The following is a 26,167-nucleotide window of genomic DNA, read 5'->3' as shown; positions in this document are numbered from 1 at the left end:
GAATGGCAAAGACATTGGCTCAGTAAAGCATGCAAGTAAATGAAAGTCTGTTTTGGGGATAGGTTTTAATTTTAGAATTATAGTAGTTTCCTAGACACTCTCAGTGCATTATAGTCATCTTTTATTAAGTAGAGCAGGCACATGGACTTGTTTTGTAGGCAAAGCAAAAAAACCCCAGACTTGAAATACAAACCTAGAAAAAAAAGAGAAAATATTTTGAATTCTTAACTTGAAAGAGAGAAGAGATTAAGAAATGGAGGACAGGATCAATGGAGAGATGCAGATTTTCATTGTAGTGCATTTAGTGCTAGTGGCATTTGGTGAGTCAGGGATGGGTTTCATGGCCTTCTAAAAATAGAACTGCCCAGAGTACAGTTTACATCAAGTTCAAATGTCTGTTGATAACATTATTTAAAACTGCCTACATGGATTCTTTCAGAGTTTTCCCCATCTGTTTAAAATAGGATGATAAAAATATGTTTTTGTCTTGATTTGACAAGACAGATGTCTGCTAAGGAAGGCAGGAACCTCCTCTGAAATGGAAACTGTAAATCCCCTCCCTCTGAACTGCTATAATTTTGAAATTAAAAGGCTCTCAGGCAAAGATATGGGACTAGGAATAACAGTTCTTTACTAGGAAAACTAGAAATGCAAATATAATAGTACAAACAAAAAAAAAACTACTGACAGAGTAAGAATAGAACCTGGCACTCAGGTTAGGATGTCGGTAGCAAGCTGATAAAATGATGGCTGCAGTCCTCCTGCAGTGACAGGTGTGGTTCTGTTGGAGCAGTGATCCTGTAGAAGGATGCAGTTTTCCTCTGAAGGTCCAGTGGTGGTGTAGATGGGCCTGGTCTTCCTCTGGGAATCCAGTGGGGAAGACAGCTACTCCTCTGAGAATCCTGGAAAAAGCTGTCTGTGATGTTCCAAATCTCAGATTATATCCAGGTAGGAATGCTTGGCTCTTTCCCCTGGGCAGAGCATCTCCCAATGGGATGATGCAGTTTTATCAGTCATGCAGTGACACTCACTGGCCCATTAACAGAAGATTTCCCCCTGAGGGAGGATTGGTTGTGGAAGAGATAAAGAAAGCTGCCCAATTAACAGAAGATAACTGCCCCACCTCTAACAGATAGGAATAGAATACCCCATATTTCCAACCTATGACAGTTTTGTATTGGCAAAAGGAAGCACCTGGTGGCTAGTAAAAAATTCTGCTTGGAACTCTATAGGGTAGTCTTTTCTATATCTAAATAAACTGATAGTTATGCTTCAGACTAGAAGATGCTAAATTCAAATACTGTCAGTACTGTGGCTGATACAATAGGGTTCCCCTGATACTTACACTTACATCTTCTGAAAGGAGTTGGGAGGAAAACAACACAGTGGAAAAATGCCTATTCTAAAGTGATTAATTTAAGTCCATTTTTCAGATGGAATCATATTTCAGAGAATATTCTTCCTAATTAAGAACTCTGGTTTCCTACAAATGTGGATAGATTGTATATGCATAATCAACTTGTTGCACAAAGTAAAGTTAACCAAGCCCTGACATTTCTTAAATTTATCAAAGAATAATTCTGTATCACCTGTACAACCCAACTCATTCCTCTCAATTAGTAGTAAATGAACAAGGCAAGTCTCCTACTGTACATAAATTTGTGTAAGGAGCATGCAAAAGTAATTGTTTTGAATTTCAGGCAAGTCGATTTGCAAATTAAAAAATAACCTCAGTGTTTCATTGTTAATGAATATATAAATAATATAAAATACATTAATTTAGTTTTGAATTATAATTGTTGTTGTTATTTTAATCTAATAAAATGAATATATTTCTAGTCTATAATATTAATATGTGATTATGAGTTCTTAACATTATGTTAGCATTAACTATTTGTCTCAAATAAAGGTGAAAATTATTTTGAATTTTTTATGATTATCTGTTAATGATTATTTGATTGTATGCTAATGACTAGTTTTTTGTGTACTAGTTAAGAACAACCTTAGCAGGCAGTAAAGGGAGGCAGGGGGGAGACTCTAAGGGTCTTAGGGTTGCATCAGATATAATAATTGCTTGGAATTTTTTCCTTTGTGGTGTTCCATCAATGAGGCTTTGTATAAAACAATTTTGTATGCCATATTTGAAGGTTTAATTTATTGATCTTGCTATTTTTGACAAAGATTTCCTGAAGCTGTTGATATAATCACAGGAAATAAAAATATTCTGGTTTTGGACATGCTCTGAAGCTAGTAGAACATAGGATGAATACTTTTTTTAGGTGCACCTTTTGACATGTGTATTTGTTTGGTGTTACTGTTACTCATATCTTAGTCATAACCAAAAGGAAAATTCCTGTGCAGTCTGTCATCATTAACTCGTCTTTTGGAAAATATATATGAAATAGCGAATTTTACCAAACAGAGGATGAGAGACTGAATAGGGGAGGCAAACATCATTATACAGAATAACCGACCACTTATTTATTAATTTTCATTTCTATAGCATTCACATTGCAGCTGAAATTTGTAATTTTAGGATGTCTAAAACATATAGAACAGGATTTTCTTTGTCTCAGATGCAAATGTTAGGGAAATAGCAGTGCTTTGGGCATGGAATAGGGCTTAAGGTTTCTCATGACTCTGTGTGCATGCTTACAGTTCAGGATCTCTGAATGTGAGTTTCTTATTTTGGAGTATCTGTGGTTCCTCTGAATTTATTTTAACTGGCAAGGTGTTCCATCTCTGGTTTTAAATATCCTCTGTTTTTCCCTTTGGGGAGAGTGTTTTATTTCCTAATGACAACACTTGTTTGTAGTCCAGAATAATATGACATGTTGTCTTTGAGGCTAACTGTTCAGAATTTAGCCTTGGAGCCAGTGGATATGTTTAAATTCACCATAGCAAATCAAACCAAAGTAGATCAAATGATGCTCTGCATTCGCTCCTTCCTAGAATTGAAGATAGAGACCAAATTAGATCTTAGTTTTCCTCAGTAAACATTTGAAAGTCTGAGGACAAGCAAGGACTCTGTCAAAACCAAGACTTTTTTTTGCTTAAGCCTTTGGAGGTGCGTAAGAATGTAGATATAAATTATACAGAGTGAACGTAAGTTTCTTCTTTAGGTGAGTGAATGTTTAATGAATTTCATGTCTTCACTTATGCAGCTGTAAAGGAATGTAATAGAATGGTCTTAAATGTTCATGTTCATATTTGTCATCTTTAGTTCTGCAGGGTTTTGTATGAACATCCTTGCTCCCAAAAAGGAATTTTTTTGCAGATTACTTTCTCTTAATTTTTAAATATTTTTGTTGTATTTTTCTTGTAACGTGCCAGATCTGCTGTTTGTCTTCCTCTTTCTTTTCATGGTATGCATTCATATTTATCATCCTACTACTCCTTTTATTCTTATCTAGCATGTTTTAGTCTCAGAATGCAATATGATATTTTAAAATTATCTTTATGCTACCTGATACCTGTACAGATTTTATTTTGAACTTCTCCCTTCTTTTGGATAAGATTTTCCATTTATATTTAACTTCTGATTTTTAAAAAAATCATACATGTATTTGTTTTTACAGCTTTGCAAAGGCACAGAAATTAAATGCTTTACCAAATAGTGAGGTATTCTGTAATAGTGAGTGAAAGAAGCTGTGCACAGGGTTTTTTTGTTTATAATTTCAAGAATTCCTGTACCTCTGTCAATTTCTATCTAGTTAAAAAGAAAGTTATTGGTAGTTATACCTTGTTTTGACACTTTGGAAAATAACAGTACCATACTTCCTATCACTTTCAGTATATATTGTGATAATCATCATGTCAGTTGTCGTCATGATTTGGTAGATGCCCAATAGTACAGTTCTCACAGTGCTTCTTTAGGTCTGGAATTTTCATTAATGTGGTTTATATCTTACTAATGCTTACATTATTTTCTACCCAAAGTAACATCCTTGTTCATTTATTTTATTGTATTGTCTTTGACTATTGCTGGTTGATGTGCGACGACATTGTTTTGATGCTGTGTGAAATAATAACAGTATTTACTTGGACCCATTTTCTCAACTTTCATGCTGTATCAGCAGGTATCCTAGTAATAAGAATTCTAATTGCTGAAGACCTTACCTACCGTTTTTTTGCACAGATGTGAAAGTTTCTTCTAGGCAACAAAACTAGTAAAAAGGTGAATTTATATCTCTCACTTTCCTCTTAAGAGAACACCTCTTGAATCAACAAGACTGTTTCAAATCAAGATAGATTCTGAGTGGCCAAGAAGCCTGCTGGGATTTTTGATGATGAATCTGTAGAGGTGATGCCTAGAACTTTTTAAGCATTTCTTTGTACTGCTTTTACTAGAGTCTATGGCTAGAGCTTGCCCTTTTTGTGATACATAGCCTTAGGAAATAATCTCACAACTCGTAACAGGAATGACTCTTGACACCCAGAATGTTTTGCATACTACTTAATTACCTCGTTGGACAAAAGAAATCATGTTAGCTGAAGTGGTGTGTGAGTGTAATTCTCTATTTGAACTTGGAAATGAAGTTTACTGTACATTAAACTGTTCACTTCTAAATTCCAGATTAGATTTTTAACCTTTCTTCAGTTGTGGTTTCAGTTTTGAGGAAAAGTCAAGAATTAAAAGATTCAATGGACGTAAGGACAGAATATAATTAGTGAGACTTCTGAGTAGTGTGACGTGCCTTTTGTGAATGATTCAGGTGTGCCGGACAAATATCCCAGGAGATATTGGGACATCCTGGGTTCTAGAGAAATGTTGTTATTCAGCCTGTATTTTTTCTGTCAAATGTGAAACAGAAGAACATTATCTGACAGAGAATTACTCATTAAGAGATCATGTGTAGAGTGAATCCTGTAACCATTCAGTGTAGGATTTGTCCTCTTTGCAAGATCTTTATGAGATACAGTACCTTGATTCAGCAACTATGGCATTAAACTTGTGGTGTTGATACAGGCTAGGGGTGAACTCATGGGCCTCAGCCTTGCTGAAAAGGACTTGGGGTGCTGGTAGATGGGAGGCTGGACATGACCCAGCCATGGGCACTGCCAGCCCAGAGAGCCACACGTGTCCTGGCCTGCATCCAGAGCAGGGTGGGCAGCAGGGCCAGGGAGGGGATTCTGCCCCTCTGCTCTGCTCTGCTGAGACCCCACCTGCAGGGCTGCATCCAGATTCCTGGCAGGGGATGGAAAGGACATGGACCAATTGAAGCAAGTCCAGAAGAGGCCAAGATAGTTGAGGGGAATGGAACACCTCTTCTATTAGGAAAGGCTGGGAGAAGGGGAATTGTTCTACCTGGAGAAGAGAAGGCCTCAGTGTGACCTAATTACAACCTTCTAGTACCGTAAGAGAGCCTTCAAAAAAGCCAGAGAGACTTTTTACAACAGCATGTAGTGACAGAACAAGGGGCAATGCCTTCAAATTGAAATATTTGTTTTAGAGTAGATATTGGGAAGAAATTTTGTAGTATGAGGGTGGTGAGGCATAGGAACAGGTTGCCCAGGGAAGATGTGGATACCCCATCCCTGTTAGTGTTCAAGGCCAGGTTGGGTGGAGCTCTAAGGAGTCTGGCCTAGTGGAAAGTGTCCCTTGCCAGGGATTGGAACTAGATGATTTTAGGGTCCCTTTTAACCCAACCGTTCTATGATTCTATGAAAGTGTACATTTTAAGAAGTATTTGGCTGACTTATAGATATCCTTTTCTTATTTCTTTTTCCTTTGCCTTTGGACAGAAATTTCTATTTTACAAACACTCACTAGTTGTGATGGACATGTTCTACACAGATCATAGCTATTCCTTCACACTCTTTACCTGCATGCTTCATTGTTCTACGTCAAAGAGGACAAATCTTCAGGAGGCTCCCAAGAATAGAAAGGATTTGAAGGATTACTGTTTTAAGATTTGTTTGTCCCTAATTATTTTCTGATATGGAACATATATTTGATCTGCATACTTCCTTTTCTTAAAAAGAGAGCATAACAAGTAACTGATTTGTCCTTTGTGTCAGTTCCCTGCATATTGGCTGATCTTAAGTAGCAGTATGGGGAAACTGATTGTTTCAGGTTGGTTTCCTAAAATGGAGGGAAAGTAAACTAGATACTTGTAATTGGTGTTAAGTCTTTTGGACTGTGAAATACTGTTTTTTAAAATTCAAGGATTTTATTGGCAAACCAAGTCTGCCTTTCAGAGAGAGCCAAAGAGTAAGCCAAATTATTTAAGATCCTTTTAGTCCTGCTGGTGAAAAGGGTAAGACTTTGGAGGGCAAATCATCCCAAGGAAAAGGAGCGAGTAAATCCTATGCATCAAAATCTGGTTAAATGCACAGCTTATGTCAACAAACATTTTACTTTTAATAATATCACTTTGACTTTTGTTCCTGACAACTGCAGAAAGGCAAATCCTGCATCTGTTTTAAAAGAGGGCTAGTCAGCCTTATTTCAGTCTTTGGGAGAAAGGGGACTGTTTTCATGAAGTGCTGGTGAAATTGTGATGATTAGGAATAGCCAAGGTGAAATTTTTTTATAAGAGCAAATTGTGCCTTACAAAGTCATCTGCCTACTCTGATAGAACTATTTTCTCTGTAGCCAAGTGTCTTGGTTTGAAAAACAGATGTCTGCTAAGGGAGGGCAGGAGCCTCTCTTGGAATGGAAAATGTAAACCCCTTCACTCCAAATTATTATAATTTTGAAATTAAAGATCTCTCAGGCAAAGATACGAGAGCAGGAATAACAGTTCTTTACTAGTATGTACGATGGAGCAAACAGCAGCAGCAGCTCGGCGCTGACAGCAGCAGAGCCCAGAGCCGCTCCCGGCCCTCTCTGGGCCGCAGGCGCCTTCCCCGCCGGTGCAGTTCCGCTCGCAGCCAGCAGGGGCGCTGCTGGCTCCCGGCGGGCAGGGCGGGTGCGGGGACTCCCCGCGGCTGCAGGGGGCGCTGTGGCGCGGCTCGGGCAGCGCGCAGTAATGGCGGCTCGGCCCGGACGGGCAGGGATGGCGGGGAGGCTTGGCTGCACAAACCATGGGGCAGCCGATCCCCGTGCCCCAGCAGCACTTACAGAAACAGCAAGCTGGGCCGGCAGGATATCTTGGCGGGCAGGGGGTGCAGAGCTACAGTGCAGTGAAAGCTCGGAGTGGTGATGAAGAAGTGACGGGGACGGGACAGGGGCAGCTTGGCTCCCAGCAGGGCAGAGAGGGGTGAGTCAAGATCCCGGGCACCCGAGCAGACGGTGACAGGTCCCTCTCTTGGTGAGGTGGGTGATATAAGGTCTCAGTTCAGTGGCTGCTCTCCTGAGCAGAGGCTCACCCCACAGCAGAAGAAGCAGGGCAGCTCTGACTGTCCTCATCTGAAGCTTAGAGAGAGAGAGAGAGGGAGAGAGAGAGAAAGCAGTTGCCCCAGCCCTATCTTTTGTCATCCCAGTTCTCCCAGCTAAGAGAAGTTCGACCAGATGCCCTCCTCCTCTGAGCTTGACCACTTCTTTTGTTTTTCTTAAGTACCCAGTTGTTAGTGTTTCCTAGCAACTAGCAGGGGAAAAAACCCCTAAGTTAAATGGAACAGAGAGAAACCTAACCCCCAACACCAAGGACAGAGCAACAGTTATGATTTAATTCAATGTCAAGTGTCCCATTATCCTGTCTCAGTCTGGTGATTCCTGTAGTAAACTGGAGGATGGACAACCAGCTGGGTTTAGAAAAAGAAAACATTGAAGGATAGTGGTTAGTAAGTTACATGCTACTTGGGAAATGATGACAGGCAAGGAATTGCAAGGATGTGTCCTGAGGACCTGTACTGTTCAGTATCTTGTGGCAATACAGTGGACTCTTGCCAAGTTTGCAGAGACAGTAAATTGATGGAAATTCAGGGGTAGTGCTGCTAAGCAGAGAGACCTGAACAAGCAGAGGAGGAGTGGGTGGCAGGAGACTCAAGAAAGTCAAGATGGATAAATACAGAGATTTCTTCCATCTGGGAAGGCACAACCCAGGTTGAAGCAGGTTGAACTTGAAGCAGTACTCACCGGGAAGGAGCTCTGATGAGAGAGATCTGTGGGTCTTGGTAGAAAGCGAGGTGAATATGAACAAGCAGTGTGTAATGAAGATTAGCAGTATTTGGGCTGTATAAAAAGAAGAATAAGTAGAAGACTGGGGAAAGGCATTTACTCTCCTTTACTAAGCACTAATTAAAATGCATCAAGAATATTCCACCTACTATTTCACTCAGATCAAAACACACACCCTCTCATCTAAATGGACAAAAGAGAGATATATAAAATGCAGTGAATTTCAGGAGAGGGGCAGAAAATGGATTCTTTGGATTGCATTTAAAAGCTTAACATTTCAATTAATTATGTGTTGAAACATTAATTGCTTTAACAAAAACAGAAAAAATATAAGTAAAAAGTGTTAAAATTTCAAAAGTTTTGGGTGTCCTAGCCATAATTGTAAAATTACATTTTGAAGGTGAAGAATGGGTTGACTTGCATCTTGAGGGTTTTGTTTGGTTTTCCAGAACATAAACTATGTCTTCAGTATTTGTAAGTGTCCTTTCTTCAGTAAACATGCAGACTTGGAACTACAGAGTCTTTTGACTTGCTTTTAAGGGGGTGATATTTAGAAGTATTCTGAAGTTTAATTTCTTCCTACTGAGCAAAGTAAGTCCAAACAGAAGAGGAAGAACAGAAGAAAACAAATTTAAATGCAAAAAGGCAAGCAGTCGGGTGGTTATAGTGGTGGAAACTTGGTGGGAAGAACTGATGAGCAATATTGGGCAAAGCATTATGAAAATAAAAAGAATAAAGGAGTGATGTTGAAACATATGTATACATTTAAGAGGAACTTCAAAGACGGAAAGGAACTCTTGATATTGTTCAAGCAGGATCAGCCAGAGCAGTTTGTCTAGGACTAAGCATAGTGGGGGTTTTTAATAACGTTATGGGTGGTTACTCAACAAACTTTCTGAACAATCCACTGTAAAAAGAAAATTCACTCTTGCCACATAAAATGCATTTTATTTATATTTTTACCTCTTATCTTGAGACAGGGCTACTTAGAGCAGTCTGGCTCCCTGTTTACACACATAGGAAGAAACATCCTCACATAACCCTTCTGTTCTCTAGACTAAACACTTCTGTATCAAGCCTATTTGTCATTTTTGTATCCCTTTTCTGGAACCACTCCTGTAAACCCATGTCTGTGTTCTCTGGGGAGCCTACACCTGGCCTAACTAATGCTGAGTCATGATTGGCAATTGCTTTCCCTCTACCTGCTGGCAATGCTGCTCTTAATGTAGTCCAAGAAGCAGTGGGCCTTCTTTGCTTGCAAGGGCACATAACTGGTTTATAGGCTGCTTGTTGCTTTGTTTTTTTTTTTTAATGTTCCTCAAGGTCTGTCTCTACCAAGCTGCTCTCCAGTCAGGTGGAGACACTCAGCAGGTACTGGTATTCCCTTTGTGCAGGACTTGAATTTTTCTTTGTTTAACATGTGAAATTCCTTTCTGTCCAAATCTAAATTGGTAGCAGAGGCAACTGATATTCACTTTCCCAGGGACTAAGTTGAAGCTGATCAATCTGTCATCAATCTTCCTTCTTGAAGATAGGCATGATATTTGCTCTCTCCTATTTAACAGGAAGGTGCCATCACTTTTTAGTAACAGGACTAAGAGTACACACATCCAAACATTAGGCAGCTCCCTCAGAGCTCATAAGTATGACCTGTTAAAGTCAATGGACTTCTATATGTCTGGTGTAAATGCTCCATAACCTAATTTTCCACTGAGGCTAAGTCTTCCTTGCTTCAGCCATTCCTTCTACTCTTGGGGACCTCAGGTTCTTAAACACTGGTCTTAGCAGTAAATACTTGAGGCAAAGAAAGTGCTGAATACCTCGAGTTTTCTGTGTTTGTTGTTATCAGGGGCCCTGTTAGAATTTTACTCCCCTGATTCAAATCAGTAACAGTAACCTTGGCTTTCCCAACCCTTCACCTACACAATAGGATACCTCTTCCTGGCCCAGATCAGCCATTCCAGCTTCCATGTCTTACACATTTCCTTTTTATATCTAAGCTCTCTATTAATTTCTGCCAGCTTCCTGTTGCCTTTGATGTCCTGCACATGGTGATAGACCATGTTTGAGTTTGGGATAATGCTTAAATATCAATTAGATTTACTGGGTCCATCTCTACAGGGTATCTTGTAAAATTTTTCCAAGTAGATCTCTTCAGAGATTACATTTTACTGTCCTGAAATTCAAGGTTGTCTTGTACTTTACTCTTCCTCCAAGGATTCTGAACTCCATCATCTCATCATCATTGCAGACAAATTTAATGTCCCATGACAAGTTCTTCACAGTTTGTATGTATCAGTCTAGCAATTTGCTTCTCCATGATCGGGAAGTTGTTACCACTTCCAGAAATTCCCTCTATTGTTTGTGTTCTGCTTTGTTGACCTTCCAGCAGATGCCATGGTGCTTCAATTTCCCTGTGAGAACAGGGCCTGTAAACATTTTCCAGTTGAGAAAATATCCCTGTGAAAACAGGGCCTGGCAACTTTCCAGTTGTCTGAAGGAGTCTTTGTAGATTTACTCTCTATATCAGGCACCCATTACAGCATCACTAATGCTCTGTCTGCTAACCTTGATCTGTAAGCTCTCGACTAGTTTCTCATCTGCCCTCATATAAGGGACAGCTGCTCCTAGTCTTCCTAGCCTCTTCTTCCTGTAGAGCCCTTACAGATTAGCCACAGCATACCAGTCATGTGAGCTATCCCATCAAGTCTCCATGATCTCACTGTGGACATGGAGCTGCATTAATTACACAGACCTCTGTAATCCCCTTTGTTCATTGCCCATGCATTAGTGTATAGGTGTTTCAGGGAGGCACAAAAGTATGCTTCACTGTGTCCTGTGATGCCAAGCACAACTCTTGTATCTTTGTTTTTCACATATGAAGCCTTTGGTGTGTTAGTTTTATGGGTCATTGATCTATTTTTTTACCTGGTTTTTCATGCAAATTTGGGTGTTAACATCTGCGTGTTTGAACTTGGATTTGGAAGCTGTAGATGCCTTCTGAGCATTTGTGATAGTGCCAGTTACAGACTTAGTCCTGGCTACAGGAAGGGAGCAGCTAGGGTGGTGGCAGTGGATTCCTCTCCCCACTAGGGGCGTTTCTGCAGCACCATGGACAGGGCCGGGTTTGGGGCAGGATCAGGACCTTCTGCAGGCTCCACTCCTTGCTGTGGTCTGTGTTGTGGGGCAGGGATGTGCGCAGAGTTGTGAGCCTCTGACATGGTTGCTGGCTGTTCTCTCAGGCCAGTTCTTCCCCCAGGTACTCTAATGTCCACCTGCCTACAGCTCCCCAGTTAAGGAGGAGAGTGACTCTCTGTGTCCAACTCTCTGCTTTCAGAATCTGGCATCATGTGCTATAATACATTACTTTGTAAATGCATCAAGCACGTCACCTATGGCTGACATTTAAAAAAGTAATATCCTGCCTGACTTGTATGTGTGTCCACAGTATGGATTTGTAGGTTTGGGAGAATGTGTGTTTTGTTTTCAAAGGCATTAAAGATGCCTTTGCCATATTAGAATATGGTCCTCAACATAGCCTAGAAAATGTTAATTTAAATTTTTTGCAGTTGTTTAAATACTAGTGTTATAGAAAGAGAGTAATAAAATCTTTGCTTAGTGTGGAAGCTGCCACATGTCTTTATAATACTTGTGTAATAAATGAAAGGTTGAATTAAAAGCAGAGCTAATACTGTCCCATTTTGTAACTGTGTATTTTTATTTTAATGATTAAACAAATGTGTGTGGAATATTCTGAAAAAATCTTGTAAATACTCTCTGCTTTTTTGCTTGTGTGCAATAAAAACCCAATTTTACATAGAACCTCTATGTAATTCAGTACAACCTAGCAGAATTTGGTGAGATTATCAATGTAATATGCTGTCTAAATGTGGGAAGATTTTAAAGTCACCTTTGAAACAAATCTGTTTAAAATAAAATCTCCAGTCAACTGCTTCTAAGGAGATGATATTTAAAGTTCTAATAAGCATTTTGAATTGTAACATTGAAAGATTGTGTTTTTTAAGAAGTTGTTTAACTATGACTTGTTGATGCAGAACAGAAAGAGTTGCTGTCTGAAAACTTTACAAAAGCAGAATAAAGGCTGATTGATGTAAGGAATGTAAACAAAGTGTTGCATATGATACAGAAAGTGGTATTAAATCTGGTTTTGTTTTGATTTGTATATTGTTTGTTAAGAGAATTTGTGTATTTGGAGAGCATAGCCAACATTATATTCTGTTAGGTTTTATTCTGATTGTGGCTGTTTCTCTATTGACCTGGGCAGTACCTTTTGACATTACCCATAGAGACTGACTGTGAATTAGTTGTTTGTGGTAAGCATGACAGTGTGACTAAGGTTTTGCTCTTAGTGGGCTTAAATATAAATCATCATTAGACACTTTTCATTATTATTCTTAGTATGAATATGAAGTCTGTGTGTATTTTTCTGGTAGTTTTTTCCCCCATTTTTATTCAGCATTGTATTTTGACTTTAGAATGTATTAAAATAGTATACTTTTGATTTCAGTGCGCTTAAGTGATAAACCAAGAAATTTCCAGATAGAGATCTGACAATTGTCACTGAATCTCTCAGATTGTAAGAAGCTATAAAGTTCTCTAAGCATGGTAACTGTCCAGCAGTTTTTATTTTCTGTGAACCTGACCTTCTAAATATCCAGGATAATGCCCACTTGTCACATGTCTAGTCAACTGTGATTTTGAATGTCTAAAGTGTTTTGCTACCTGAAGGTTAAAAAAATTGGAAATATGCAGGGGGAAAGTGCAAATAAAAGAAGGTTCAGCTGAAGGTTTCTCTCTGGCTTTAGCTAACCTATCTCAAAGGAAGGCTTGCATTAGGAATTCTGCTGTGTTGAAAGATCTGGTTTTGTTTTGGGATTTAATTATTTCAGAAGATTTAGAGTTCTTGCTTGAAATACAAACATCCTGTTTATATTGCATAATCTCATTCTTGGTATGGTAGTGTGAAGAAATGAAGAAAGTTTATACAGTTGACAGCATATTATAGCCATAATTTTGTTAGATAACCATAATTTAAAATTAGCATGATTATTATTAAAGCACTGAATGTGTACTGTGGCAGAGGAATTACTCTTTTACGAGCAAATTGCTGAGCGGAGTTTTTTAGCTTTGGTAAGGCCTAACCATTTAATATTAGCCATCATTTTCACAATGTTAGTTGATCTTCCTCTGTAGTTCCAGATATGCAGCTATGACATAAGTTGGAACATACCAGCTTTGTAATGTTATTTGATAGTATTTGCTTACTTCTTATGCATCTCATAGCAGAAAACAAAATGTTTTCTCTGGTTAAAATACTGAATAGACTTTAGAAAAAACTTAACCTGGAAGTTGCTTTCTGAGTGTTCTTATCTCAAAGAAAAATACAGGGCAAAAAGAGGAGGAATGTCTACCATGATCTAGTGTGTGTGATAGAGAAGCTGTGAATTCCATCACTTTAATAAGTACTGCCTAGATATAGGGAATAATATCGCTAGTAAGTAGGATTGCAGTGCTATGAGAGAAAAACATGCCATGCAGCTGTACTAATTTTTTATTATTATTTCAAGAGTTCTTGTTTTACAGTATTAATTAGAGGAGTTTTTCATTTAGCTAGCTAAACTTAAAAAGTTTGTTGCACTTCAACACTTTGAGGTGGAAATAACATTTTTTGAGATGATACTTTGTAATAAAGTTGATGCTAAAAGTCTGTGCTTCTGCATACTTCGCAATAGCTTTGCTGTTACTGTTTGGAACACTTACATCATTGAACCAACTTATAAATCTTTTCGTGGTATCTTTTAAGGAAACAATGTCATAATCATTGTAGTTATAAGTAATTTTATAGTTCAAATTAGCACCAGTGGAATTTACTCCAAATTAATATTCTACTGAACTCAAGTTTGGCTTGTTTCCCAAAGATACAAATAGCAAGTATCTAGATTTCTGAGTAAAGCTGTATGGTGGTTTACCACCTTCCTTCTTGACCATAGACTGTATGCGGAGAATATGGAGAATAAAAAGCTATTTTTTTAAAAGCAGCTTTTTAAAACTCTAAACCATAACACACTGGGGAGGGGAGGGGAAGGGAGGGGAGGGGAGAGGCAAAAAATAATGTAAAAGATGCTTAAATTTGTCTGAAATTTACTAGAATTTGAGAATATCAGTCATTAAGTATAAAATTTAACTATGTGAAAAAAAGTTATAGTTCTGTATTTTTGTTTTAAATTAGATTCACCACTTTGAGTTCTGTAAGAAATAAGTCCTAGAGGAATAACATTGCATAGGCAGTTAAGCAGTGCTAAAAGTAAGAAAGATTTTAACATAGATTTATGGCATTAAAGAATGTCAATAGGTGTATTTTGTTCTGTTTTTAACTTTAAATAATCTAGGAAAAACAAGACATATAGGACAGTTAATAAAAGACTCTCCAAAGTCCACAAAATAACCAGGGAGATATTGGTGCTTGTAAGAGTTTGTTGATTCAGTTTTCCTGCCAAAGATTATGTTTACATCTTGTAATTTCTATATTTGAATGCGTTGTGCTATTGTGATTGTGAATTGCTCAGTATTGTGGATAATTCAAAGCATCTTTGCATGCTAAACCTAAGGTGTTACTCACAATGGCCAAAACTTCCTTTAAGTATGATCCCCTTAGGGTGCAAATGTAGTTAACTCTAAATACATTATTTTCTTTATCAGGAAATCAAAAGTTATTTTTCTGATGGATGTGTTTGCATTGATGCAGCTTTTGCACATTCTGTTCAAATGGTCTAAATATCTAAGAAAATTGCTAGCATTTACTGTTTATGCATGTGACTAACAATGGGTAATGTTTTTCCTCCAAAAACTGCTGGGAAAGAAAAAGGTCAAAATAAATACAGGTGCCTAAGTAAACAGCTGTTAGTACACTTAAAAGGCAATTAGAGTCAATCAAGACACTGATGGAGTCCTCTCAACCCCAGTTCCATGGAGACCTAAATACTGCAGTGTTTGGGGCCATGAAAAAGTGATTTGTCACCTGTGGTTTTTCCCTGGCTTAGTTTTTTTTCTGCCTTAGTTAGGTCATCCTGTGTCAGAGTTCAAGAACTGGTAGTCAGCACAAAGGAAGTGGTGAGAACAGGCCAAGAGGTAGGGCAGATTCCAGACTGAAGCCTGATGTTTCTGGAGATTTTCTGATGTTGCAGTTATCATTACTGAATATGAATCTAATATCTTGTTTTCCTGGGTGTCTATCGTCTAATTACATTTTGCAGACTAGATCTTTTTATAGGGATCTGCTACCTGGCTGGCTTTCTTCAAACCTGTTTTCAAGTCACCTGTGTGATAGGTTCTCACAGATATGCATCAGTATTTTATTATACTGAAAATTCCTGCTTACTTCTAGATCAGGTAGTAAATTGAATGTGGTTAGAGAACAGGCAGTTGAAGAGAGCACAGTATCATCCTAAGGAGGAAGGAAAAGGGAGTGCTTTACAACTGTGTGTTATTATAGCCATTTCTTCCTAGATATGTTTCCATTTGAATTACAATCTGTGTAGACACAAATATATTTTAATAAGACTAGGTGAAAACCCTTACATTTAATATTTTCTGTGGCATTATTGTTGTGGAGTCTTGGATTATTTGTTATTACTAATCACTAAGAATTTGCACTGAAACCTGACATAGCAGGACTGTTTATCATTCAATACAGTATTGTATGTGGCTTTCCAGAGTTGAGAAACAGTTAAAAGTCATAAAAGGGAGTTTGAAATTTTCTGTGCATTTCTTGCTCTATAGGTTCCAACTATTTTTCTGTCTTTCAGGTCACATTTCTGGTTTGTTTGTGTTACTATACTTTTATAATAATGTTTGAGATGCTGTATTCCAGAAGATATGGTTTTGCTGGTCTGCTGTGTTCAGCCAATAAAAACATTTTGAGGTCTTAGAAGGAAATTAAGCCATGTTGGATAACTGTCAGTAAAGACATACTGAAGTGCAGACAATCTGAGGATAATGGAGTAGTTTTTTCTTTAAGCAAGCCCTAAATATGTGTTTTATTTTTTTCTTAGAAGTTACTATGATAGACTGATTTTTGTAGGTGAATTTAAATAAAGTATCCTATCAGGGATAAAAAAAGGCTTCTTTATCTTATTGCTTAGGATTCAAAAAGTACAGAATCTAGGTATGAGGAACTAAATTGAATGTACTTTTTATTCTTTTTGTTTTTCAGAGGTCCAGAAGACACAATAAATGATTGTAAAATCCTTTTTATAGAGGAAATGTACAAGATTGAAAAGCCAGGAGCCTATCCATTGACATTTGGGGATGGAGATTTCAAAAGTATGCACTTTTTCAATTACTTGAATATAAGTACAAATTGAGTGATGTTTCTTTAGAAAATATCAGCATGCAGAGGTAGTAGTAATAATTGGTTTGTGTTCAAGAAAGTAATCGCATTGAAAAATTTTTAGATTTCTGTTCTGAAAAGTATAGTTATTGTAAGATGGCTGTATTACTTTATATATTCAGAAACTAGTAACAGCTTAGTGCTATCAGTCATAAATAGTGAAAAAAGGAAGCAGTTGGTAATGCTCTAAATGAACAGTGACGAATGGATTTGCAGTCTCATTTAAGTTCCTAGAGAGGTGTTCAGGCCACCAAAACTGCTATTGCAATTGACATGTAATTTAAGCTTTTAATAAATTATGAAATGCCAAAAACAGAATTAGTTGGTAGTGATACACTTTAACTCTGTCATTCTGTCAAGACAAAAAAAAAAGCTAAGGAACTTTGCACTAAAGCTACTTGTGGCATTAAAAAAAGGGGATAATTCATGTTGGACTAGTTGACCCTGCATGACCTTCTAAAAAAGTTACTATGCCAGACCTCCTTAACCTCCCCACAACCACAGTAAGAGCTAGTGGCAGTTTATCTAAAAAGTAGTGTGACATTTTATCCTAAGTTTGAAAATATATTTAAGTTATGAGTGCTAAGTGTTTGTGATAGCAACACTGGATAGTGAACTGCAGGTATACAGGTAGGTATTATATATAATTACATGTTACATTTCCTGACTCAATGCAATTTTTCAGAACCTTTGTAGGTGGCTCTCAGTGCACAACAATGAGTCTGAATAATGTTTATTTGCTGTCTAAAAAAACCCCACTGTTTTTCAGAGGAGTAAATACCATTCTCTGTGGTATTCTTAAAAGTAAAAATGTCAATTTCTCAACTCATTATTAATTTTCATTATTTGAGAATTACTTCCCTTAGATTACTAAAAAAAGAAAATTATCCACTCTGTGTTATTTTTTTCTTGGTCACATTAAAAGAATTTTGCAATATCTTAAAGCATGTTTTGATTTAAAAAGATTACAATGTGAGAAAATTAAAAATCTACAAATACTGGTTTGTGTTTACATACTATTTATTTTGCAAGTATGAAACATTTTAAATGGCATAAAAAATTATTGCAGTTAATTTAGTTCTTCCCTGCAGCTACTATGTAATGAATTAACTTTTAAAATTATGTATCAAGGAAATGAGTGATTACTGTATTGCTGACTATACAAAATTGTCTATGGTGCTACAATGGTGCTATTTGATCTCCAATGAGTATTTACTTATCATAGAATCATTTAGATGGCAAAAGACCCTTAAGGCCATCAAGTCCACCACTAAACCATGTCTCTAAGTGCCACATCTGCGTGTTTTTTGAACACTTCCAGGGGTGGTAATTCCATCACTTCTCTGGGCAACATCTTCCAGTGCTTGACCATTCTTTCTGTGAAGCAGTTTTCCTAATAACCAATCTAAATCTTCCCTAGCCCAGCTTCAGGCCATTTCCTTTTGACTGACCCTCACCTGGCTACAAACTCAGGTAGTTGCAGAGAGCAATAAGGTCTCAAGCCACCTGAGCCTTCTTTTCTCCAGGGTAAACAACCCCAGCTCCCTGAGCTGCTCCTCACAGGACGTGCTCCAGGGCCTTCATGAGCTTCACTGGCCTACTCTGGGCACACTTCAGCACCTCATTGTCCTTCTTGAAATGAGGGATCCAAAGCTGAACACAGGATTTGAGGGGTGACCTCACCAGTCTATACTTTGTTCACTGATTGCCACTCTAATTGTTGCAGAGACAATACCTTCATTGTCTACTACAGCTCCTTCCCTCCAATGTTGATAGTTGTTTCTTTAGTTGTAACCTCTTTGCATAAACTACCCAAATATTGACATCTGTGTAGAGATTTGCACCTCTGTGTATGTTTTATTTCATTTTGTTCCTGGTCCTAATCTTATTAATTTCAGCATATTGTTTATAATCTTCATAAATAAATATAATTTATAAATATAATATTTTAAAGTGTAATAATGAAAAATAAATTTATGTGGGAATTCAGCCTTATTTCTTCAACTGCTCTTTTTCCTGAAGACAACACTCACCACGCAACCCTGTTCACATGATTCTGGTTTTCTAGCCAGGTCAGCTGTTTTGCCTTTGTTCAGGTATGCACAGTGCACATCAGTTGAGCTGTATGCTATCACCACCAGTGTAGCCTTTCCTTCTGAACTGTACTTACAACCCCATTTGTGCTGTGTATTAAAAAATGTTAACTATATAAACACACTGCTCCCTTAGCTTATGTACTATGGACAGATGCAGAATTCTATTACTTTTATTATTATTATTTAAATGTAATATTATTATTTATTTAATTTTAATTTCAGATTAAATTAAAATAATTATTTGGCCTTAAATATTCTATGAGAAGATTGTTGTAAGCACAATCAGCAAATGCACTGATTATATTTTTATCCATATTAAGCTACTCTCCATGCCCATATCAAAAGATAGAATGCCTACTATGGAAATAATCTTTATCAGATAAACAGTGTAGAAGCTCCTATTTCTTGAGTATGGTCACATAATAATTAGGTTTTGCATGTGTAAAGTGATGTTAATATACATTTAGCAATCACAATTAAAAATAAAACAGTCATATTCAAATTAATTAAAGGAAGTAAAATTCTAAAACTGAGGAAAGGAGGAAGGCTAAGCCTTTTAGAAAATTATATTAGAAATAAAAAATATAAGAAGCAACATATTTGTAAATATATTACAAATATTTAAATGCAACATGCAAATAACACCTAGGTATCAACATATATTACTTCCATCAGAATCCAAACTTGTGCTAACTCCTTCTGCAAAAAAAAGTTAATATGAAATTATTTATGCAACTAAACTCTGCATTGTTGGTTGAGGTGAACAGACCTGTCTTCATGTGACCAATATTGCAGCTATAGTTAGTGCATATGACTTACAACATGGTTAAAACAGAAATGTGAAAAGTTAGTCATATCGTGAAAATGACAGTTTGTAGTTTGTCTGTATATTGAAGAAAGTAGAGAACTTCACCTATGGTTTAACTGAACTAAAATATGTAGGTATTTTTTTGTTCTTTTACTATTTAAAAAAAATTTACTAACCTTTTACCTAAGAAACTGATTTTGTAACTGAAACCAGTTCATTACATAGGCCTAAACAATGTGTGGTGCTCAGAGCTACAGAAAACATGCCATTTCATGTTGTCTGTTATTAGCTAGATGAAATAGACTATAGGGTTTCCATAGGGAATGCTCAGTCATCACTTTTAAAATTTTTTCAAAGGAGTTAACATCTGGGATTTCTTAGCCTGACTTGAATTGGTGTTTCCACCTTGCACAGATAATGAGTTTAATGTAGCTATGCTGGAAAACCCTCAGATTTGTTCATCAGTGCACATAAAATTTGTCCTTCCTCTTCTAATGAACCTTTGGAGAGAAGTCTGAAATGAATAGATTACCTCCATTTGGAAAGCATGATGTCTTCTAGGCTGCACTTTACTAGAAGCAATATTCTAATAGATTTTGGAGGTTTTTTTAGATGCATATATTTAAGTGTACTTTTGCCTTTAAGACTTTGAAAATAGTCACTGCTGGTAGCTTTACATGTTTATTTCTCAGGTTTTTGACCCAGTACATCTCACTAAACTTTCTATCTGCAGCTGGTAATCTTCCCTCCTCAGTGATTCTTTTATATTTTTCAATTATAAAGTTTTTTATCTTAAAAACAATGATTCAAACAGCATTGTTTTAGCACTTCTTATCATGGAATGGTTTTAGTTGGAAGGGACCTTTAAAGATATTTTAGTCCAACCCCCTGCCACGGGCAGGGGTATTTTTCATTAAACCAGGTTGCTCATTCAGCCCCATTCCACTTGATTTTGAAAGGCTTCAGGGATGGGACATCCATACCTTCTCAGGGTAACCTGTGCCAGTGTCTCATCACCCTCACAATAAAAGAAATGTCTTCCTTGTATCCAGGCTAAATCACATTTCTTTCAATTTAAAATTGCTCCTAATTTTCATTATTGTTGCTCCCTTTCATTACTGATCTTTGTAAATAATCTTTCCCTATCTTTCTGATAAACTTCCTTTAAGTATTGAAAGGCCACACAAAGGTATCCCTAATGCCTTCTCTTGCCCAGGCTGAATAAATCCATCTCTCTGAGCCTTTCTTCATAGGAGAGATGTTCCAGCCCTCTGGTCATTTTCATGGCCCTCCTCTGGACCTGTCCTAACTGTGGTTGGAAGGAGTATTCAGGGCCCTACAGGCCTGTCAGCCTGACCTCAGTGCTGGGGAACGTCATAGAGCAGATCATCCAGAATGTCCTCACACTGTCTGCAGGAGAGCCAGGGGGTCAGGCCCAGCCAGCAGGGGTTTGTGAAAGGCAGGTTCAGCTTGACCAACCTGATCTCCTCCTAGCCAGTGACCCACCCAGTGGTTGAGCAAAAGGCTGTGGCTGTAGTCCAGTCTACCTGGACTTTAGTAAAGCCTTTGATACTGTTTCCCCCAGCATTCTTCTGGGAAAGCTCTCCTCATGGCTCAGACAGGCATCCTGTTCACATGGTAAAACCTGGCTGTATGGCTGGGCCCAGAGATTAGTGGGGCATGGAGTTACATCCAGCTGGTGGCCAGTGACCAATGGTGCTCCCCAGGGCTCAGTACTGGGGCCAGTTCTGTTTCATGTTCTTTATGGATGATCTGGATGAGAGGATTGAGTGCACCCTCAGTTTGCAGATGACACCAAGCTGGGTGGGAGTGCTGATCTGCTGGAGGGCAGGAAGGCTCTGCAGAGGGATCTGGACAGGCTGGAGCATGGGCTCAGCCCAGTGGTGAGAGGTTCAACAAGGCCCAGTGCTGGGTCCTGCCCTTGGGTCACAGCAACCCCAGGCAGTGCCACAGGCTGGGGCAGAGTGGCTGCAAAGCTGCCACAGGAAAAGGCCCTGGGGGTGCTGGTGACAGCAGCTGAGCATGAGCCAGCAGTGCCCAGGTGGCCAAGAAGGCCAATGGCATCCTGGCCTGTGCCAGCAATGGTGTGGCCAGCAGGTGCAGGGCAGGGACTGACCCCCTGTACTTGGCACTGGGGAAGCCACACCTGAATCCTTTGTTCATTTCACCCCTCACTCCAAGAAGGACATTGAGGTTCTGAAGTGAGTCATACCATGTGCCTGAGAGTATTGATTAGATATTAGGAAAAATTTCTTCATGGAAGGGGTTGTTAAGCATTAGACCAAGTTCTCTAATCATCATCATGGTGACATCACCATCCTTAGTAGTGTTCTAATTGTGAATAGATATGGCGCTTGAGGACATGGTTTACTGCTGAACATGATGGTGATGGTTGGTATATTGGTTGGATGATGGTTGGTAGTTAGACTTGATGATCTTAAAGGTATTTTCAAACTTTAATGATTCTTTGATTCTGTGATGAACTAAACTGCTCAGTTTGGTGTCATCTACAAGTTGAAGGTGCACTCAATTCCAGTGAGTATATCATTGATGTGGATAGAAAACAATAGTGTTGCCAGTGTGACCTTTGAAGAACACCACTCCTTAATGGTTTTCACTTTTATGTTGAACCATTGGATATGGACCATTCACTCTTTGAATGTGGCTGTCCAATTAAGTCCTTATCCATTTAATATTTCATTAATCAAACCCATCGCTCTTCAGTTTAGCAGCAAGAATGTAAGACAGCTATAAAGCTAGAGAGTGTCACAAAGGAGGGCCACAAAGAAGGGAAGGGCCTTGAATTGAAGCCTTGTAAGGACAACAGCTGAGGTTGCCTGGTTGTTTAGCCTGGAGAAGAAGAGACTGAGGACAGTCATCAGAGTCGACAACTTCCTCATGAGGGGAAGACACCAATGTCTTCTCTGTGTGACCAGTGACAGGAGCTGAGGGAATAGCCTAAAAGCTGTGTCAGGGAAAGATTAGGTTTGGATACCAGGAAAAGGTTCTTCACCCAGAAGGTACATGGACACTTGAACAGGCTTCCCAGGGAAATGGTCACATCACTAAGCCTGGCAGGGATTCAAGGAGCTTCTGGACAATGTTCTCATTTACAGAGGGATTTTTGGGATGTCTCTGCAGAGCCAAGAATTGGATGTGAGTGGTTCTTGTGGATCCCTACCGCCTCATGATATTCTATAAATCTATGATTTTTTGTTAAGAATATTGTGAGGGTCCAAATCAAAGGCCTTACAGACAGGTAAATGACATCTATAATTCTCCTTTGACAATTGAGGCATTCTGTCCATGGTGGAGGGCCACTGTGTCAATCAGGTACTATTTGCCTTTGGTGAAGCCATTTTGGCAGTCTTTAACCAGTCCTCTGTCTTCCACATCTTGACATGTCTTCCAGAAGTCTCTGCTCTGTGATCTTACTGGGCACTGAGATGAGGCTGACTAGTCAGTAATTCCTGGGTGAAGCTTTAAAAAAAAAGGTTCTTTAAAAAAGCTTTTTTAAAAAGCTTTCCTGCTTTTGCTCTTTTTTAGAAAGGCTGAAATAGCTTTTTCTTCAGTCACTAAGATCTTACCCTGACTGCCGTGAATTTTCAGATATGATGTGACTGCTGTGATTTTTTATATATGATGAAAAGTGGCTTAACAACTACATTAAACAATTCTCTCAGGACCCTGGGATGCATCTCCTTGGGTCCCATGGTCTTGTCTATTTTCAGGTTCTCAGATGATCTTGAACCCGATATGCTCTTACCAGGAGTGACTTCAGTTCCCCAGTTCCTGTCTTGTGGGAAGAGTAATTACTAATGAACACTGAGGCAAACAAAACTGCTGCATACCTCAACCTTCTCTATGTCAATTGTGATTAGTTCTGTCCCATTTTGGGGGACAGAGCAGAGGAGTGGGTTGTGTGTGTGTATTTTCTTTAATCTTCCATTTCTGACCAATGTGCCTATAGAAGGCATTTTTACTATTCTTTGTATTCCTTGCCAAATTCAGCTCCAGCTATAGCATAGCTTTCCTAATTTCTTAATTGCCCCTCCACAACCAGACAGCACTTCTCTTTTCTTCCCAGGATGCCATCCCTGATTCCAGTGCTTTTCCTTCTTGTATTTCACTTTGTCCAGGACGTCTTTACTGAGCTATGCTGGTCTCCTGCCTTCCCTGCCTGAATGCTCAGTGGTGGAAATGGAGAGATCTCAGGCTCTATGAAAAATATCCTTAAAGATCTGACAGTTCTGTTCCTTTTTCCCTAAGTGCAGTTTTCCAGAGGGTCCCATCCCATTATTTTAATTCCTAAAATAACTAAAAGTTCAGGCTTCTAAAATTCAGAGTAGTAACTTCAACCTTTCTTTGGCCCAAAATCCCTGAGATCATGAATTCCACCAGGGCATGACCACTTGAGCCCAGGCTGCCACTGATCCTGACCTCTCCAGTTAGTCAATCTGTGTCAGTAAGTAGCAGGTGCAGTAGCACTTCTCTGACACCTGGGGTAAGAAGTTATCCTTGATGCTGTCTCCTGGAGAGTCTCCTGGACTGCTTCCATCTTGCCGAGCTGCTTTTGTAGCAGATGTCAGGGACTGTCCTGACAAGTCCCTGCAGCTGGATCAGAACCTGCCAGAGTGATGCTCCCTGCAGGTGAAGTAGGAAAGTTTTGTCAACAGGGTTCCCTCAATTGAGTGATGGGTAATAAACACAAGCCATGAGATTTTATTTATTGGCTTGGCTTCTGATTTTCAACCACAAGCTCTTGACCTGTTCATCACTGTTTTTCAAAGATGAGTTTATGCAATTGAGTCCAAGAAGAGGGAAAATTGTCTGCCCCCCTTTCCTTGCCTGTCCCTTCTGAACAGTTTGTAGTTGTTAATTGGAATGCTCCAGTCATGTGATTTGTCTCACAAAATTTCAGCATTTGTGATTAGATCATAGCTTTCCATTTGCACAGTCACTTCCAATTCTTCTGATGCACCCATGCTACATATGCTAATGTACAGGCATTTCAGCTGGTCTATCAACTGTGTAAGCATTTTAGATTAAAAAGCTGTAGTTCTTTCAAGGCATTTCACAGGTGTTCCCCTGTCAGTTTTTAATTCATCAGCAGCCCCTGACTCTTCTTTGTTAATCAAAACTCCATCCTCTTCCCGCTCTAAATCTACTTGATTCTGCCCTTGAAGAAAAAGGTAATGTTCAAGGTCCTCCAGAAGGACTGCAGATACAGCACAAGCTTTGCATTCCAGTCCTCCTTTCTTAATAAACTTTCAGTCTGGAGTTTCTCTCCACAGAGATTTGCACTGATAACCTACAACTGTGTGGATCAATTTCTCTGTAAAGTCTATTCACCTGGGAGGGCATGCTCTTCTTAAGTAGAAAGGGGCTTGGATTTCTGCAAATTCTTTAGTCATTAATTTCCTTCTCAGTATACTTTGGAAAAATGTTAAAGCATCCAGAACTCCTCTGGATACATCAAGGATCAACCTTATATTTCTATTCAAGAATAAACTCCTGGAAGAAATATTTATTTTTATTGCTTATGTCATCCAAGGTAACTTACAAGGAACTGATAGCCTGTACTGCTTCAAAAGGCAGTTAAGCTTCATCTTTAGGAAGAATGTGCAGGTACATCTTGGGAGCAGGAGATTAGTCATGTTTTTTATGTCTTGTTTATAAAGCAGAAGAAATCTTACTAAGCCTATATAAATACCTCATATAAGGTATTTGTAAGAAAAAAAAGCATTTTCAAGAGACCAGTGTTCATGTTCAGAAATAATTATTCCTTTAGACAGAATAATTCACTTTGCAGAGATACATGGCATTTGACATTTCTTTGTTTTTGACAGGAAAAAGTGGCCCTGAATGCAAGCACTGTAGGGCTGATCCAGATAAGGAGTGCCGGTTTTGTTCGTGTTACTTGTGTGGTGGCAAACAGGATGCTCACATGCAACTCCTGTGTGATGAATGTAATATGGCTTATCATATATACTGCCTGAACCCTCCTTTAAGCAAGATACCAGAAGATGAAGACTGGTAAATATACAAGGATGATTTACTTACCTATATTGACATTCCATACATGGTACCTTTTTGATATTTGCACCTCATGAAAGAAAATACTGAAGATGTTTTTAAATTCCGAGGTGTTTCCATTCATCTGCTTAATATAAGACTTATGTTTTCTGCCAAGATAATTCTTTTAAATCATTCACAATGGATTAGTAGTAAGCTTTAAGGCCATTATGAAATTTCAAGACTGGTATGTTCATTTTATTCATTATGGTCATTATGATCTTCTGGGATATTACCTGATCTGATTGTATTTATCGACAGTTGTTATTCCTCAGCCTTTTCATTTTTTAAAAGCTACACTCCTTGAGCAATTATTTTATGCTCATGCTTCTCTGTCCCTTCATCCTCTGTCCCTGCTGCTGCCCCTGTGCTCTACTACATTCATTTTTCATGCTATGGAAGGACCACCACATTGCTACTCTTCATTTCTTATGTAATTACTCTTATGTCTTTATTAGCTGTCTACAATTTACACTGTTTGTATTTAGCACCTGCCTATGACTTATTTGAGATGTTAATCCTTTATAAATGAGTAATACACAGAAGTTTATTCTAATAAAGTTTTCCATAGACTTCATTAAATATCTAAGATGTCTATGAATACATTACATGGAATCTCTTTGAGCCTTGTGTATATATATATATATTTGTAAAAAATCTATGTAAATCCTTTGGAAGTTTTAACATTCTCT

At 38.4% G+C, this 26,167-nt stretch overlaps 1 protein-coding gene across 2 annotated transcripts in view; it reads left to right on the top strand.

Moving 5' to 3' along the window:
• Window positions 1-26,167, top strand: part of UHRF2 (ubiquitin like with PHD and ring finger domains 2) — an 81,619-nt gene that overhangs the window by 32,358 nt on the left and 23,094 nt on the right. For both annotated transcript variants that reach the window (XM_054282336.1, XM_054282327.1), the window contains exons 5-6: window positions 16,299-16,408; window positions 25,250-25,436. In XM_054282336.1, coding sequence (XP_054138311.1) covers window positions 16,299-16,408; window positions 25,250-25,436 — 297 coding nt within the window. The remainder of the gene's footprint in view (window positions 1-16,298; window positions 16,409-25,249; window positions 25,437-26,167) is intronic.

This window comes from Melozone crissalis, unplaced genomic scaffold (assembly GCF_028551555.1).
Source record: "Melozone crissalis strain CALT ecotype California unplaced genomic scaffold, PUWL_Pcris_2 ptg000005l_1, whole genome shotgun sequence".
In the NCBI taxonomy this organism is placed as follows: Eukaryota; Metazoa; Chordata; class Aves; order Passeriformes; family Passerellidae; genus Melozone; species Melozone crissalis.
The sequence above is the reverse complement of the archived record's forward strand: the minus strand, read 5'-3'. Positions and strand labels throughout refer to the sequence as shown.